Consider the following 19,093-nt stretch of genomic DNA (forward strand, 5'->3'; position numbering starts at 1 on the left):
TTAATGAGCTCCATATTGTAAACGGCATGACACAAAAATGCCAGACAGTAATTAAATAACTTTTGTGTGCATATGACTGCGTGTGTGCCAAATGTAAAGCAGTTTTGCTAATTACACTACACTCCTCTTCCCTCCCTTGTGACAGTCACACACACTCACATATGTCCCCAGTTGCCACTGCGTAGTCATTATCTGCTCAATTTAAAGCAGAGGAATATTTAGTTTAGAAAGAAATGAAATGAGGAGGGTAATTATTAAACATATGAATGTCTTAATTTATGGTGTCTCCATTTTATCCATGTAGCAGTGAATAGAGGAACATGTGTACTGAAGCACCAGGCCAGGCTAAAGGACACTTAAGGCCACGGCATTTTAGTGTGTGGCTGGTGGGAACTGTTTTATCTGTAGTTTTCACATTGAAGGGGCTCCTTGGAAGCAAGTTTGCGTGCGTGCGTGCGTGTGAGAGAGAGGAATCATTGAATAAAATGCATTTAATGCAGGTGGAATGAGTTCACACTCACATCACCTTGCATGCACGAAAGCACACACACAAGGATAACCATGCACACAAATCACAAAGACGCAGAGTTGCTTTGCATGCAGTATATATGGTAATACCAGCACACACAACCACACACGCCACATATGCATGTATAAGAAGGAGAAAAGGCACTCGGGTGAAATAAATGCAGATATGGCCTCCTCATTTTTCCTCCATCAATACTAAAAATGCTTCTTTTCTGCACAGTTCGTCTGCATAATCTGTTAGATCCCCGGGGCATCTGGGCTCACGGGTAGAATATGAAAATAACTAACTCGGCCAATGCTGCACCGTGATATCAAAATGCAACTCTGAGAGGAGAATGAGGGGCGGGGGGGGGGAGAAATATTACATTGACAAGCTGCCTTAATTACCTGCCATGACTAATTTCAATTCCAATAAACCCCAAGCATAGCATAGAGCTGTTAACCTAATGTCCATTTTAAACAAGGTAAGATCTATTAGTCTGGGCCAATCATTCATTGGGTGCTTCCTATAGCTCTCTTTGCAACATCACACATATAGGTCGAAGGGATGGGAAAATGAGATGTGTTAGAAGCCAAAGATGGGGGAGAGAGATTTAATAAATCTTTCCTGACGTGGTGCTGAGGCATGCTAGGGGCACAGCTCATGCCAAGTCCTTGTCTAAGTGATGAGAGGATGATAATGAGGACGAATAGAGGGGGGAAGAGCCTAGGTGTATAAAATCATGTCTTACAGGTTTCTTTTTTTTTTTTTCTTCTGCCATCCGCTCTTTTTGCTCTGAGATTAAATTGTCGTGTGCCATCTTTCAAGCACCCAGCTGGGACGATGTAACAGAGAGCAATGCAATCTTTCCTTTTCTTCCATTTCAAATATGTGCACCAGAGAAGGTGAGGTCAAGCATAATATCCTGTCTTGCTTGCTATTTAATATCCTCAATAATGCAATGCAGTATCCATTTGTTGGCATGTAATGGCTTTTAATATTCAAATATTTGTAGTCCTTGTAGGGTGCAACGACAACAACGTGCTGCTTCTATATTTCCTTCTAAACATATTTAGGGGGCATTTATTGTAGAGCTTTATGTTAATATCAAATCCCATGTTGCACACATTTTATCAGATAGAATTCTGAAATCAAAATACCAACATTTTGACAAACTACTGTGTACAAGGTCTCATCTAGTGGTGTTGCATGATACCCTCATCTGGTAGCTTTCGCTATTATTTAATCTCTGTGAAGTTTAGATCTGCAGATCCTTTCATTTATGTCCCTTCTCACTGTGGGGTTGGATGCAATATTGCAGCCTACCAATGATATGAGAAGTTCACAGAAGCATGAGGATAGCAAATATAAACATAAGGTAACATCGCTATTTACCAGAAGGGCAAGCATATATGCGTACAAGTATTTTTATTATGCTCTTTTTAAAATGTGCATGTATGATATACCTGTAGTAATAAGCTTTGCTGTAAAAGCCAGCTTTGAGGCCAATTTTGGCTTGTTTTAACAACAACATTGTTACATTTTGTTTTTGTGTGATGTCACTTAAAGGTCAAGGTGTAATTTGTCCCACGTCAGCATGTGCGACAAAGCTAAAAGAAGAGAGAAAGCGATGTCAGTCTCTCCAAACAGCCCGGAGAACTGACCTAATCAGACATATATAAGTACTTATATTATACTGAACATTTAAAAAAAGAAACAGTTATAGCCTAAACGTATATGTTCCAAATCCCACAAATCATAAAGTAAAATTAACTCATTTTCAGCATAACATTTATTCCATACCTCTATACCAAATATGTGCAAAACTATATCAAAGTTGAAGTAGGTTCAAAGACCAGGGCAGCCACTAAGAGAAGGTTAATTCTCATTCTGTTGCGGTATTTGTTTTGGTGTCTGATTCCACTGACCTTGTGAAATCTCTAGAGTCACCAGCTCGTTGCTGTTTCAAGCATCTCAACAAACAAGTATAACTCTCTTCTATTGGACTTGTGTTTGTCTAATCATGGCAGGCTGCATATCCACTGTGATATGTATCCCCCCACTACCACAACAAGAAGCCAATGTTGACTCATAATGTTGACACTGTTTGGAGTAAACTATGAGTTGAGCTGCACTGCAGGGATATGCCGCTCGGGTGCATTCCTATTATTTTGTTCACCTTCATTTACATAAATGGTCACACAGGTTCTGTTCTCTCAGTGTGTGTGAGCCAAAGAAGTTAGGATGTGTGCATACGTTTGTTGTTTCGGACACACAACACAAAACCCACACACACACACACACACACACACCACAGGGGCTGGTAGTGGTGTGGCCAAATCCTCCATTAAAATGCCTTCATGCTTTTGTAATGAAGGCTGACTGTGTCTTTGCAAAGTTCAAACTGAGAAATTCATTCTTCATTTAAGGTCAAGGTTAAATATGTATCGTGTTGCCATAGCCCAGTAATGGTATACTGCACCAAGGTATGGTGTCTTACTTATGTGCCATGGGTTTTATTTTTTATTAGTCTCGAGAAAGCCGGAGAGATGGAAAGAGATAACAATTCGACAGTAATAAAAAAATAATCCTCACTAAAGTTTTGGCTTCTTTCCATTGCTCTTTTTGTGTCCGGGAAAGGAGAAAGCACAGAGGTTATATTATTATTATTACAGTGCACATACAATCCACTATTTACATAAAGTTACAATTCCTAAACTGCTCCAAGTTAGTTGAAGTTATTTCATTTAGGAAGACGCATATTAACGATGCAGAACAGTATCGCTGTGTGTTTTTTACACCCTGAGAGGGAGCAGCATGCTAACTACTTGCCTTGTCTATACCCATGACTGGTATCAACACAGCTCACCGAAGAGAGCTCTGTGCTGCCTGCCATAACCTGATTTTGAAACGCTAGTCTCCATAGCCGAGTTAGGGCTGACCTTTCTTATTGTGTTTTTTAAAGTGACTTATACTCCCTTAAGCTGAAAACACACTGCCCCGCCACAGCGTGTCATTTGATGCGCTTCAAGTGCCCTCGCTCCTCGCACCAGAAAGAAGCGTCACGCTGCAGTGGAGTAATTTTACACTGTTATTACTTTTTTTTTGGACTAAAGTACTCCCCCTCTGTATTCGCTTAAAATGATGTGTGGACATTTTTTCAGGGGCAGCGTGGTTGGAAATAGTATTGTGGTAATAAGGGACGCTGGGTGGCGCGTAAACTTGCGCCGGCTCTCACCTAGCCTTGTGTTTTGGACTTTAGGGAGGCTTAGCCTGAGACTCAACTAGTTGATCTCCAATTGCACACCGCACATATTGTCATGTTTGTGTGTGACTGTAAAAATGTTACTTTTAGGCATGAATTTCATGAGCCTCAAACTGGAAAATGCCAGCGACAATTTAGTTATTTCAAATGAAAGAGAAAAATGCCCCATTTATATTTTAGTCACACTTGAGGCAGAACAAAAGTGTCCAGAATACAATATGTCAACATTTGAATTTGGTCATTCGTTTTCATTCAGCTCATAACATAGCTCCTGCAGTTGAGTCTAAGTACATGCAGGGACAACGTACAGATAGGCCGATGAACATATGGCTGAGCTCGACAAGCTGACCGTGCAATATCTTAAAATGGCCACTGTAAAGAGGATAACCTATTTTGATGTTATGGCCTTTAGCACCACCTTCGTCAGGGTTTCCCTCCAAGTATTGTGGACAATCTAACTGTATATACGGTGATGCGTACTTCAGATTGTATTGGTAGTCCATACTTGCTGGTCAGTGTTTTGTATGAACTGTATTCGGCACAGCAAACTCTTTCAGCATTTACATAGTTGTGAAGTGATGTTTTTTCCTATGCAAGTATATTTCCCACCTGTTTCCCACCTCTTTACAAATAGTCAAAATTGTCAGCTATTCAGCACTCACACATTTTTTCATGCAATTGTATTCACCGAGACACCCACACACAGCTGCAGCAGCTGATTATTTGTTTTGTGGTAGCAGATATTAACCTGTCCTTGGCACAACTTCCATGTTATGTTAGAAAAACAGTAAATTTTACTCTCTAAGATTCCGTGTTGTGAACAGGTTTCTTCAGTCCTCTTCCTCTTATTCTACACATTCTCTTTCTCTCTTTCACACACAGCCCTAGAAAACATACAGACTCATTTTTACCAACACACAGACTTTTTGTTCTTGATGGCCTGAAAGGAGCAATACACAGGAGGGAAGTGGTAGACTAGTAAATCGGTTTTGCGTCGCCAAGCAACTCCACAAATCCTGCAAGAACATGAATTAACATGTGCCTGTCCCAAAACAGACATATAACATATGGTGGAACAATTACATTGTTCGATAATACTGTAATTTGCGCAAGAAAGACAAAGTTGAAATAACTGGTCATGTGGTAATGAGGACTGTAAACTCTGCAGACAGAGACGAGGGAGAACAAGAAGAACACCAGCTGAGCTTTTTCTCTTGACTGAAGCCCGGATAAGACAATTCTCTTATGGCACACTGTATCATTGTTCTGTTTGCTTGCTGCTGGAAAAGAGTCTCTTTTTTGAACTAATAATAGTTTAGTAGAAATAATAGTTTGACAAACAATCGCAACTCAAGGTTCACTCACAAGCTTTTTTCCAGAACTTTCAATTGAAACACAGATGGGGTTTTGCTCAGTTTTCTTGGCATAATGATTTCATCCATGGCCTTTCCTCGGTTTCTAGTTCCTGTTTGCATAAAAGTAGAGCTTGAAATCTCATTCTTGACCTTGGAAATATTTTTTTCATTTTAAGTGATTAAGAGTGATAATGACAATCATGTGATATGGTTGAAGGTTCCCCCAAAGAGTGGATCTTAAGTCATGATTGTTTTGTCTGAGGATGTCAGTTCTCTGTATTTTGTAAAATTGAAGTGCACTTAAGAACGCTTGGTAAAGTTTTGGACTGACTCGCTGTGCTGACATTTGTTTAAGGCTTTTACCAAAGTTGTGGAGCCAAGAAATCAATGGCACAATCATCATCAACCTTTATACTGCAGTCCTGCTCTCAGGGCGCGAGGCACCACACCGCAATCACAACCACTGACAACATTAGCTCTCGCTTTCCATCTGCTTTGCTGTAGCTCACACACACTGTTTCTTCCTCTCTAACACACAGATTCATGCACATGGTGCTGTTTGCATGCAGCATCCCGTTCAATCCCCAGATGAAAGTCGTATGGGAACATAGACAAAGGCTTGTTAGTGCTTCCTCTACTGAGGTATTCCTCGTGGCTTGGTTCTGTTGAGTCCCCAAGGATCCTGATCATAGATCATAGATCATCCTGACACAGTCCTTTTGCAGCTTTCCAGGTAACAGTCACATAACAATCACATGCCACATCTCATGTCTTTCCGCTAAATATATAACCATTGCCAGCAGCCGGAGATGCTTAGAGGCGCTGGTTCGTGTATTTTCTTGCCTTCGGACAGAGCCAGGCTGTTTCCCTATTTCCAGGCTTTATGCTAACCACCATAAGAGTGTTGTCAATCTTCGCATTAGTCTATTACGCCTAGTTCACAATACACGACTTAAACCCAGATTTTTCAACCTGCCGATCATTTTTGGAGCTCCCAAACAAAATCCCCAGATTAGAGGCAAATTGACAGCGGCTCGGCACTCCCAAATCAGAATTTGCAACACGGACCAAAGTTGTTTTTGCACCTAGAGGAAAGAAGTGAATATGTTAGTAAAGACGCGTGGAAACCATGGCGGCTATATAGTGAACACGTGTGCCAACGACAACATCAATAAGCAAGACTACAAAGAAAGTTCAGTGGATAGTTTGAATAAAAAAATCGTGCGCAAGGCATTACGTAATTTACGCGAATAAGAGTATTTCCCAAAGATTTCGAATTATTCCTGTAATATTTCTTATATATCTTGTGAAAAACTAAATTGAACACACAATTTATTTAAATACTAATTTACCTACAATCCTCCAGTAAGCGTATGCTTGCCAGACGGCTGTGGCGGTCTAGATGCTGTTGGCTGACTTCTTATTCAAGAGCAATTACAGAACAAAACCTCCAGTTTGACAAAGATGAAAGGAGACTCTCTTTTTTTTTGTCGGCTCTTTTACAGTTTGTTGAAAAATAATTATGGAGCCCCAGTGACTCTCAGTGGCGGCATCTACTCTCTTTCTGCTTCTGACTCATTACTCTTCAAACAGACTGATTTTCTCTGCAGCTTTTCAGAATCTGCTGCATGTGTGAGAACGAATTTTCGTTTTTTTTCCCCATGTTTTGCAATGCAGCTTGCAAGCTTAGTCTGACCCCCTACCACACAAGTGTTGATGGTGTAGTATTCATTGAGTGAGTGGTGATGAAGGTCATCATACAGAAGAACGCTCTGTGTCACTGCACCCACCCACGCTCATTCAATTGTTATTGGTCTGCATTTAGCTTTTCAATGACTTCACACTGACAGAATGCCGGCTGTCTTCAATGTCAGAGTCGTATAAACACAACTGGAAGTGATGGAGTTCAGAGCGAGAAGACCTTTTGGCCCTTCTCGTCTTTACTGTAACACTATACTGTAAACACTCTACGATAAAAATGTTACATTGAATTGTGCTACAGTAATAATAAGAACTGTTGGGTGTATGTATCAAACAGTCTTGATTATGAGTCCCATTCATTAACTCAGCATGGCAGAAATCTTGGAGACATTTTCAATCAAAACCTCAGCTTAGACAAACTGACTGACCCGAACTGACTGACCCATTGACAAATCAATGGGTCAGTCCTGATTTCATCATCTCAGAAATATTTCAAAGACCAGAACATTTCTGTCTATTTAGTATCTGGAAACCTTCATAACTAGTGGGTTAGTCTGTTGTGACTCCTTGCTCTCTGGCATCAGCATAAAATCTCTCTCCCGCTTCCAGCTCATCCAAAATTCTGCTGCTAGGATTTCTACTCGGTCTGAGGAGGCATGATCCTGGCTGCCTTGCACTGTCTGGCTGTTGCTTTCAGAATTGATTTCAAGATTTTCAAAGCCCAAATTATCTATCAGATATTGCACAGTGACCCCTCCGGCACCCTGAGATCTTTGGATGTGTCGTTCCTTGTTGTGCCAAAAGCAAGATTCTTACGTAAAGATGATGTAGCTTTTTGTCTCAACTTTCAAATCACTTTTAAAAACCCATTCTTTTAAAATTGTAATTTGTTTTACTCTATTATCTATTATTATTATGTAGTTCAGAGTATTGGAAGTAGACAAAGGATAATGTGTCTGAATTTGAAGGGTGAGGTGAGGAATGAAGACTGGGATGTTCACGGCGGTAATGGCAAATACCACGTGTTCTTGATTTTGTGCCGACACATCTGAGTGTCAATTCTACATTGTGTGTGCAAATATTTGCAATAGCACTTGTTACAGACACCTGACAGGTAATCCCTATTATATAATACTTGTACTATATACGTATATATATATATATATATATATATATATATATACCAATATTCTAGTAAAGTTAGAAATAACATACAAGAATCCAAGTCTCTGTACTAAATTGCTTCGAGGAGATCACAGGAATATGGAACTCAGTGGTGAACAGAATTCTACGGATACATTCTTGTTAAACTCAAATGACCTTCATGCTATTAGTTGCTAAGATGCCTGCTAGAGGGCCAACCAATGCAGCTCAATACTTTGAATGAGCACCACCTTTCCAGTCTCATTAGCGCCGGTCGGCATTGCACATTCAGTCCCTCGGTGCTAATATTGTAGCCATGCTCCTCAGCATGAAATGAAGCTCATCTTTTCTTAAGCTTGAGTTTTGATAGGTCCCTATATGCCGCTGGTAAACAAAGCAGGTGGTGGGGGTGATGTTGCTTGACCTATTCGTAACCACATCCCGACACTACATTACATGTTTATCTTTTTTAGTTTGACTTTTTTCCCCATGGCCCGTGACAATAATGGGCTTGACATGACAAGACATGGTCAATGGTTGATATGTTTTATTATTCAATAATCAAGATTTGACATGCAGTAGCTTCGGCTCACATTTGTAATGGAAGCATGCAATATGTTTCTTCATGTGTACGGTGCAATATCCATTTATATTCATATTTGTGAAGATCACTCTGCCATAGTAGCTGGTATATTAATGTAGCGCAAGGAAGTTTCTCATTGAGTTTTCTTTGTTCTTTTCCTACATCAACGGCTTTCTCATCATCTCCCCTGTCTGACTGTCCTGAAATTCTATGAAATCCATGAACATTGCACACAGCAGTCATCAACCACACAGTTTTGAGCCCCAGTCTGGATTGATGTGATTGGTAAAAAAAGAAAAATAGCGTCCTTCCTGCATAGTTTTTCCACCTTGCTTCTTCTGTGAAAACAGCTTATCCCAGACTGTTTCTGACACTGGTTAAGCACTAACATAAAAGTAAATGTAGTGTGAAGACACTTCTCGTCATGCAAGAATACAGAAGTGTGTGTGATGGGACTGGAACAAATAGGATGCGTTAAAACTCACAAATCTTCTGCAAGTATGCATCCTGGCCCGACATAGCTCCTATTCTGATTATTACAGATGTATTGCAGCAGACAAAATGGTTTTTTTACATTGCATAAATTTGCAAGTTGTAGAGATTGATCACACTGCTATATTCTGGATAAATCAGCTAGTTTGTGCTTGAAAATGTGATCCTTGTTTAACCTTTCATGCAGAACGTGCCTCTGAGCATGCCACTGCCAATAAAATATACTTTTCCACACCAAACATATTTTTTCGAAACTTTTGTACAATTTATATATATATATACCCGGGCATATTCTTTGGGAATATACTTCAAGTTGTCTACACAAGGTTTCGGTGCTCGGTTTAGGCTTCCCTGGTGATTCTGGCCAACTCTATACAAACAAGGCCTCGACTGCAGTCTTATTGATTGAGTCAGTCCTTCAGTTGCAAAATGTGCAAGTACCGCTGAGTCACTCCTCGTTCTGAGTCAATCATCCCCAACACAAGATTAAGGATTGTCACTATCACTTGTAAAGCTGGCATTTCCCATTATTACAGTCCCATGTTCTAACATCTGTCCTCAGTGAAAACTAGCCAGCGCTATATTTAGCCCACCCGTCCAGCGTTATGTAGGTCAAGAATCCTATCTACACTTCCACTGCTACACTTCAAGGCTGCAGTGTTCATGTTACTTGTCTAAGATCCTGGCACTTAGTTTTCTTTGACCACTCCCATTCTACAGACAAAGTACAGTTTTAAGGACTCTTAAAGCTAATTCTCTGTGGGCAAAATCCAGTGCAAAAAGCAAAAAAAAAAGAATTCCGGTTCTGTTTTATATTTTTTACAGTTGAAGAAAAAAAGCCCTCGTGAGGGGAAAAGCCAACACTGTTTTGTGGCTGTCAGGTGTTTCCCTCTGTGAGGCTTCCTACGGAGAAAACTGCCTGACGGCCACAGAAGTATTGCTGCTTTGAAGTTTTTTGATGAACTTTTCCCACCCACAGGCTGTTAAATTCCCACCTTTGAAAATGTATTACACTTGTCCTTCCTTTGGCATCAATATGTGCGTATTCCCTTCTTTAAGTTCACAAGGCAGCGGAAAGAGGGCATTTGCTTGGTCACTTTTACTCTTCTAGGTAGTTTATTCCTCTAGTCAACTTCCCAAGGTGTGCTCTGTTCCAACCAAAAACAGGTTGTGCAAAAACAAAGATCAGTTTGTGTTTAGAGGGACAAAAAAACTACTGAATATCATCTATTGCATCTTACAACTTAACTGTGCAAAAAAATAAAATACAACCATCACCATCTGTTTCTGTCTTGTTCCCAAAGTAAGGGGAAAATGCTAATAATGGTAATTGTGATACAATGGAAAACAATGGAACAACAGGTTTTTGTTACATAGCAATACACACTTATGTCCAGTTGAACCACTAGGCTGGATGTTTATTCAAACCGCTCAAACTAGGATAATAATTTCCTTTTTAAGTGTAGTGGTTTAGGTGTGAATAGTACTTGTAAATCTAAAATTCAACATAATCCCTTCTGTCAATTTTAAGCCAAAGTTGGAAGACATTTTCCTGAAGGGCCTTGTGGATATCAGTTTCTCCTTTAAATAAATAACGCACTCATCCTCATTGTAAGAGTTGACAGATTGCGTGACAGAACTGTAATACAAACCGTTATATAGACGGTTAAATTAATTGACAAACCCCTCATTGAAGGCTGAGTTTCACCTCACTATTGTGTCTGTTGTTATGTTTTGAATAGCCAGTGTATATTCATTCCAAGGACAAAATTGGTTCGACATAAATTCACAACTCGTTGAACCTTGAACTGTTTTAACTGAACCATGTCATGTTTGGGGTGATCCTTAGTAGATAATATGCTATTCATTTTCTCTAAATGTATCTATTGATAAACAACGTTTTTATTCCTGAGAAGAAGTAAATGTAAGATGTGTCACACAGTAGGCGACTTGTATTTTATGCAAATGATTTATTGACTCTTGTTTGAGCAGTTGCTGTGGCACCGTGTAAAAGCACTTAAAGCATAAAGCTCATACATCAGGAGCCTCTTAAGACCTCTTAGACCGGCAGGGCACAGATTACTTATTTAAAACAAAGTACACAGCATCTTCCTACATTGGAACATGTGTTTGTAAATTGCAAGCAAGGCCTTTCAAATATAATAACTTTTAAATGCAACTTAGAACCGATAACTAATTATTTCTTTAATTGTGCCAAATTCATAGCAGCCATTTTAAGCACATTTATGTTGTCACTTTAACAAAGCTGTCTGATGAACTGAGATCCTGGGCCAATTCGGTTTATAAAAATAAAAAAGCGATCGCTTGCAGGCAAAGTACAGTCTGCAGATTTGTTTCCCTGCCAACTCAAACAGACGGAAAGAGATGGTTGGAGGAGGGAGAGGGCAGGTTTAGACAGGCTTCTTTTTCATCCACAGCTCTCGACAGAACCTTTAAAGTTAATTCAGGGTCAGTTAGTATGCATACTAAAAGACTGTAGTTTGCAAAATGAGAAAGTTTGTGTCACTTCAGATCAGTCATTCTGTCTGGAAGTTAACATCTCTGCCCTTTTCCTTGCTTGAATTTCAGCAGAATTTTATAAATAAACCAGCAATGCGGCGGTCTCATCGCTAGAATGAGCAGCTGATCCTTTTCCTCACAGACAATAATGTAAAAAGATTTACTTAAACAGCTACTGAGTTTAAGTTTGGCCTCACATCAGAAGAATAACAATATATCTCTCAAAGGCATAGATCAATTATCTTAAAGCAATTCTATCAAAGTCCCCTCTGTCTGTTTAAATGAAGCGTTTCATTAGTGGATTGAGGCAGAGCAATCTAAAGAGTAGAGGGCCACTTTAACCCCAAAGGTTTGCATGGGGATGACTATCACTGAATGGGATGCATGTTAATCTCCATTTCCTCGATTATGTGTGGGCCGCAGTCGGTACAAACTGTTTGTTCAAAGTCAGGGTGACTTTCTTTTACCGTGCTTAAGTCCTCTGTTGCACAGAGAAACAGAGGGAGGGAGAGATGATGAGGAAGAGGGGGAACCAGAAAGATGAGCAGAGGAGTAAACACTGAGACAGGTGTCTGGCAAGGGACAATGATTAGATTTATAAACCAAGCAATGTTATTTCCTCTGCTCGGGGACTCCTGTAAGACATTAAGCGCTAACTGAAGCTCCCAGAGTCTCACTGCAGAGACACTTGTCCCCCATTCTCCCTCCTTGGAAATCCAATCCTCCTTTCTTGTATTCCCTCACATTCCTTCCTGCCTCTCAGCTCAGCGTCTCTTCTTCTTTTTCCTCTTTTCCCCTGGGCGTGATTATATTTTCTCCCTCGCGTCCGACCGAGATGGATCGGCCTTGAAAGCATCCTTTCTGCTTCCATCACCCTCCTTGTGTTTTCTCTTCCTCAGTCAGGGGTGTGTCATCCTTTCCCCCAGTCTCTTCAGAACACTGTCTGGCACATAATTCATTGTGCAATTCACTTCCAGCTGGAGTGGAACTGAGCACATTAGAGATGGGTCTGCTAAGGTGATCAGAGTTGCTTGTGCGATGCCCAGGGACCATTTTTCTTCATTTGAAAGCATCTGTCTTGCTGTCAATACTATAGATTTTCTATCAGCTCCTTAATTATGGCTCCATGATTGGGAACGTTATTGGTCGAGCTCCCTGATATGAAAACTCTAGTATCAATTCTGTGTCTGTCAGTGCACACAGCCTGGGTTATTAGACGGCCATTTGAACAGTTATACAAAATATTCCTTCCTTCCCCCCCTTTTCAGCGTACAGCCGGAGCAGGATCGGCTTTATTCAGCTTGCATACTCCTCTGCGAAATCTGTCAGAAAACGAAATCGCCGCAGTACAAGCATCCATGTCCTGATTCCAGCTTTATAACTTCACAACCTGTTCGAGGCTCAAAATAAGCTCATTAGGTTTGGTGAGTTTGGTGGGCCCAACATGGAGATGAATATTATTCAGGCCCATGGACGGGTAGAGGAAAACATCATTTCACAGAACAGACGTTTTTGCTCAGCAGATTAAATGACGAGGCTGACGTAATGTAAATCTTTTTCGCTCTTCCTTTCTCCCTCTAGGTCATCTGATGGCGTGTGCGCAGCAGGTACAGTGGTGGTGAGTCGTCTGAAAATGGGGGAGATGGAAGAGGTTGACGTGGACCACATCACCACCGAGATACCGTCACACAAGGTAAAATAGCAGGGTGAAGACACAAAGCAGGAGTCTCCATGCTCCAGAGGCCTAGCGCTAATGCTAGGATTAGACTGGCACTGCTCAAGTCCTCCAATGAGATTAAATACACTTCAGTAAACCCTAATGGGGATTTAGAGGATGTGTGTGTGCGTGTAATGTCTGTGTCTGTGACTCCGTTTGTTTTTTCTTTCTGTCATATATAGAATAGATTAAAAAGAGCCTGATCAAATTAGCATCCTGACACTCGCACCCTGTTTGTGTAGGATTGTGTAGACAGTCCTGCAGCCTTCCTTCATCTGACCAAGTGGCAGATGCTTCCTGAATGTGGCTTTCTTGCCGTCGCCACCCCCATCTCCAGTCTAATCTCATAGAATACATACCGATTAACGCTGCTCTGAAGTGACTTACATAATCAGGGGAGAGAAAGCGGAAGAAAGAGTATTCTCCTTCAGAATTTGACAGAAAACCGAAGATTGTGTCATTCCGAATGGGGTGCCACTACACCAGAAATGAAGTTGTATGTACTCTGATTTCACTTTATTTTCTTTACATTCCTAATGTAGCCAGAAAAAAAAAGCGAGTCAAGTGAGTGTCAAGAGAGGTTATTTTCTATAGAGCTAAAGTCAGATTTTAAAAAGTATTTTTTCTGATCTGTAAAGAGGAACATTCAGATGTTCTCTTACCACAGCACAGCTCTGCAAAGCAGCACAGATACTTGTAGTCTTTGCCTGCTTTTGATTTGTTGTGTGTGTGTGTGTGTGTGAGTGAATCACTGTCTTATATAATTGACCAAGGGCTTCTACATGGCTGACTGGCTTTCTGTTCTGCCAACCCCTTGTTGCTGGTGCAGGGAGGTTCCCTGCTAGGCTCTAGAGTGTCACTGACAATCTGCCCGCGTCGCCTTGATGAATGTGTTGCCTAGTGTGCGTGTGTGCGTGTTGTCACAGCACATTTCCCCTTGTGTGTTGTTACTTGTAGAAGATGAGGGGAGGAAAGAGGGAAGGGATATGAAAAACATTAGGGGGGCTCACTTGAGACTCAAGACTCACTTGTGGGGAACTTCTTGTTCAATTACCTTAGTTGTGTGCATGTCTTGCTGCCTGAATTTACTGTGTGTGTGTGTGTGTGTGTGTTTGTGTTTTGGGGTTGGAGGCACTTGTTTGATCATTCCCTGTCATTACTTGAGTGCTGCCACTCATGAATATCCCGCTGACCCCTCAAAATCAGCTGAAACAAGAAAGAGACTCCAGTCACCTTTGATCTGATCTCTTTACATATTTTAGTCATCAAAGAGACGTTCAACACATGCTGCCTACAATTACAATGGGACTCCTTTTCGCAGCTGTGGCTCATTGTTAATACTTTTCATTAACTGAGACCTTACTTGTCTCAGTTACTTGTATGCTTACTGAAATGTCCAGATTGTTTCTGTCTGTATTTTTCAACGGACACATTTCATTTTCGAGCTTGTGTGTGTGTGAGCATGGGTGTTGGGTTGGGTGTCTACTTTATTCAGGATCAGTTTCTAAGCTAGGAGAGGTGATGGATTGTTCCTAGCAGTCATTAAAGTCCTTTTCTGGGGACAGGTTGGCCTGTCTGGCTCTGTTAAATGGTTCATCAGACGGGGCAGAGCTGACAGACAGCAAGCAAAAAAAGATTGTTAGTTGTCACTATTGCTTTGATGAGGAGTCCCTGACTTAATGCATCACGAGGCATTGAAGGTTTTCAGTATCAGAGTCCTAGCAGATGTTGCGTTGTAACCAGGCGTTAACCGCCGCTTCTGCCGAGTGAAGCCGGTTCGGACGTGTCTTAAAAGCGTTCTCTCTACTGACCAGCAGGGGGCGACTGCTTCGGATGCAAAAAGATTGTATGGAAGTCTATGAGAAACTGACCCTACTTCTCACTTGATTTATCACTTCAGTAAACATGAGTTTATAGTCTCAATTGCGAGTTTCAAGTCTTCTTCAATACAGCATGATGTAAATAGTAGTACATTGTGATCCATTTAGAGTCAAATAGACCATAAAGCGGAGTATGTTTTAGTGCGGGCTTAGTGTGATTGACAGGTTGCTGCCGCTGCCAGAGCCTAATACTGTGTCTCTACTTCACTCCACTGCATTCCAAATATGGTAACTACCGTTCATTGGTTGTGAAAAAAAACAACATGCCTTCAAAATGGCAGTCCACAAACCAATGGGTGACGTCACGATAACTTATTCCACTTCTTATATACAGTCTATGGTTATAACATGGACACATTTGAATTGTATGTGTAGCAGAGTGAAAAGATGGAAGGGTATAGTTTTACACTATTTGTTCAATTAACTAGACGGTTTTATACTTAATAGCACCAGAAATATCCTAAATTAAAACAGAGTAAAGCAACAATGATTTGTGTATGGAGTGGTTGAACAGTGTTTAATCGTTAGCCGGCTAACTAGCTTACACATTTGGCTCAAGTGTCCACTTGAACTGATTAGAGTACAAAGAAAGGTCAAAGGTCAAGGTCACTTGTGATCTCACAAAACACATTTTTGGCCATTACTCAAGAATTACTAATTATGACAATTACACACAAATGTCTGATAGGATAAAATAATGAAGTGATTACATTTTGGACTGACATGGATGTAAACTGGAACATGTTCGGTGGGTGGAGGCATGCAACCGCAAGGCGGTAATTTCTAGTTTCTACATACATAGATCATCAACTTTTGAGGATGCTGAATTTGTTCCCCTGTGACATGCAGATGTAGCCTCAGTCTTTTAGCACAACATCATGTATGTAGCTGTTTAATGCACATTCAAGATCTCTTTTACAAGATTCACATTAAAAAGTCAACCGGAAACTAAGATTTTAAACTTATGAAGCTGATGTTCACTTTAGTCAGCTGCAGCTGATAATCATGAGCCAGCATGAGTTGTCGGCCAGAATTGAGAAGCTGCTTTTATTTACCTCTTTCAGAAATCAAGGACCCATTGTTTAAATTCCGTCACTGTTATCATCTTAAACTGCATGTGCCATGTGGCAGATGTGAAAGCTTGACAGGCATAGCAACAGTTACTAAAAGGATGGGACTTTACAAGCAACCAATTGTGGTTCAATGGATACATATTTTTTTAATTTTGCTTGGGTTTGGAAAACTGCCCTTCTTTGAAATTCCCCAAAACTAGAATAAGACATTACAGTATATGTTCAGTATATTTATGTAGTATGAAGAAGGATTTCTGAAGGGGGATGTTTTGCTTTATCTCATCATTGTTCCTCTGGTAGGTTCACTGAAAGAACCACTTTAAAGATAAGATAAGGTCAGTTGATAAAATTGTGATGAAATGTGGATGGAGGTAATAAATTATCAACCGGCAACCCATTTAGTGAAGTCACAGCAGTGTGTTTTTCTTCAGCTGTCACCTGCTGGAACATCGCTGATTGCAGAAGTGCAACATACTTGAGAATTTGAACTAAAAAGGGAGCAGTGCAACAGCAGCCGTTGTCTCTGTGTGGCACCATGGGTTTAATCTTTAAATGTAGTGTTTGTAATGTGCATATAGCACATATTGTTTCATTGAAATTAATTGGCATTATGGTATTGATGCAAACAAAAGCCCCCCCAAAAAATGTGTTGTTATGTACTAATTTGTGCAGGTTTTAAGTTTCATGTTTAATTTCAGTTAAATGGGTTTGGTCTCCATTGTACCTCATAAGTAATAGTCATGATTAAAGCCTTCCTAGTCAAGAGAAAAATATTATTATGATATAAATATTCTGTTTCTCTGCTTCTGTTCTTTTCCTGTCCAGTGTCCCTTGGTTTGTGAGTCTGCGTCCCATTCCTGCATCGACCGGGAAAATAACCCGCTGACAGGTCCAGGTATGATTTACATCTTAAACACTTGTAATTTCACTTATTGCTGAATGATGTGGCAGTCAAAGAAAGGAAAAGAACGAAACATGTGTCTAATTTTATTGTATTTCTATTCCTTCTTTTTTCTTTGTGCACTTGGAATAAAATAAGTTATTTTTAAAGGACACAAAAACTTTCTCTGTAATGGCCTCAAAGGAAGGCTTGAAATTTAGCATAGTGCTAATTAGCATCTTACTTTATCCAAAAGTCCTTTAATGTTGATCTGTATCAAGGTGACCGTTTCCATTACCAAGATCTGTGGGATATCATATTTGATTAAAGAATTTGTATTTGTATTATTATTAAAAAAAAGAAGACCCCGAGGTAAACCCTCTTGGTTCTTTGTGGACTAACTGAAGACACGCTAAGGATGCCATGCTAGCTATGTGAGATGAACAAATAAACAAATCTCTCACTAGATAAAGAGAGAAGTGTTGAGAGAAAATGAAAGACGTGTAAACAGAAAAGGGGTAAGGTCACACGTTTCACCCCATGCATTCGTTTGTTCAACACATCAATTTTCTCTTTTATCCAGATTCCCACCACCTCCTTAAGCTTCCCAGCAGCCCCACGCCTGTTGTCATGGTGTCATTGTCGTTTACCGTTTCTACGGAGATTAGCTAGTGAGCCGAAGCCATGTTTGTAGGTGCACATCTGCAGCCCGTCAAAACAATACCCTCCCTGCAGACGCCGCCAGATTGAGTAATGCAATTTAGTCTTCCACTTATATTACCTTTCAAAATGTGCATGCGGAGAGCAGGGAGAGAGGGGAGCCCACACACAGCATGTCTCAGGAAGTCATTTTCTTAAGAGGTGTCGGAAAGAAAAAACAGAAGCACCTGATTGGTGGTCAGATTAGTGTGGCGGCAGGGAGGAGTTCAGGGGTTAATCTGCTTCTCTGACAGAGGTGGAAGTCAGCAACTGTCGCTCTTCCGATTAAGGTCATGCCTTCAAACCCCTTCTCTCCGTGTGGCCCTTGCTCCCCATTTATTTTTGTGATCAATTTCACTTTCTCTAATCCCCATGCCAACAATGTCTCAGTATTCCATTTAATTTAGTTGCAGTTATGAATCCTTTCTGGGGTGATTCCAGGCTTAACCTTAATCATCATTAATTTTAACATCAACGTCAGCAGCGTAGAAAGATAATAATAAGCCTCTCTACAGCATTTGGCGAACAGTTATTGTCCTTCGGAGAAGCACTGATTGTCTGTATGTAGCTGGGTTTATAGTGTATCCACTATCCACACAATATTGTTTAGGTATTATGATGTAACAAACAAAAACAAATTAGCCTTTTTAACAATATATCTTCAAGTATTTTATAGATATTTTGATGCTCAACATGTATTTAAAAGTAAACAAAGATATGCGCAACACAGTGATAGAAACACCTATGGTGAAGAAGGTCAGAAGTGTCTTAAGATGTTCTCTGTTATGCTATTATGGTGCTTGATTTCTACTGTGCTCATCATGGTTACTCTATGTTGCTATTAGTTTGTCCATTTTAAACTCATCAACTGCATAGTTTCCACCTTTATAAATATTGTGGGCAAATTCAATGTTTCCCATTAATAAATCTGCATAAATATAAATAAATCGAAATCTGCAGCGATGTCGGCAACCCTACAGACCTGTCTTGAAACACAGGCTCTGTTTCATTCACCTTGCTTTGTGGGTGTGACTTTTTTTTTAAAGTTCTGCATTTAAAATCTCAAGTAAAAATACAAAAGTGTTAGCATCAAAATATACTTAATGATCCAAAAATGTAAGTACTCACTATGCAGAATGGCACATTTCAGAATGAGATATATTATATCATTGGAATACTTTCCACAAGCCGGTTTTGTCTTCTGTGTTGAAATGTTTGCTGAAATTAACCAGCGTTTTTGAAACACATTTGAGGTAGTTGTTAAAACCAGCCAGTAA

The 19,093-nt window shown here is 40.2% G+C and overlaps 1 protein-coding gene across 1 annotated transcript in view; it reads left to right on the forward strand.

The window, feature by feature from the left end:
- The window catches only part of inpp4b (inositol polyphosphate-4-phosphatase type II B), a gene marked incomplete at its 5' end in the record, with an annotated part of 103,974 nt that overhangs the window by 32,971 nt on the left and 51,910 nt on the right, over nt 1-19,093 (forward strand). Inside the window, 2 exons of the mRNA XM_079159972.1 lie at nt 13,149-13,260; nt 17,063-17,132. Coding sequence (XP_079016098.1) covers nt 13,149-13,260; nt 17,063-17,132 — 182 coding nt within the window. The remainder of the gene's footprint in view (nt 1-13,148; nt 13,261-17,062; nt 17,133-19,093) is intronic.

Source organism: Pholis gunnellus (assembly GCF_910591455.1).
Source record: "Pholis gunnellus genome assembly, chromosome: 5".
In the NCBI taxonomy this organism is placed as follows: Eukaryota; Metazoa; Chordata; class Actinopteri; order Perciformes; family Pholidae; genus Pholis; species Pholis gunnellus.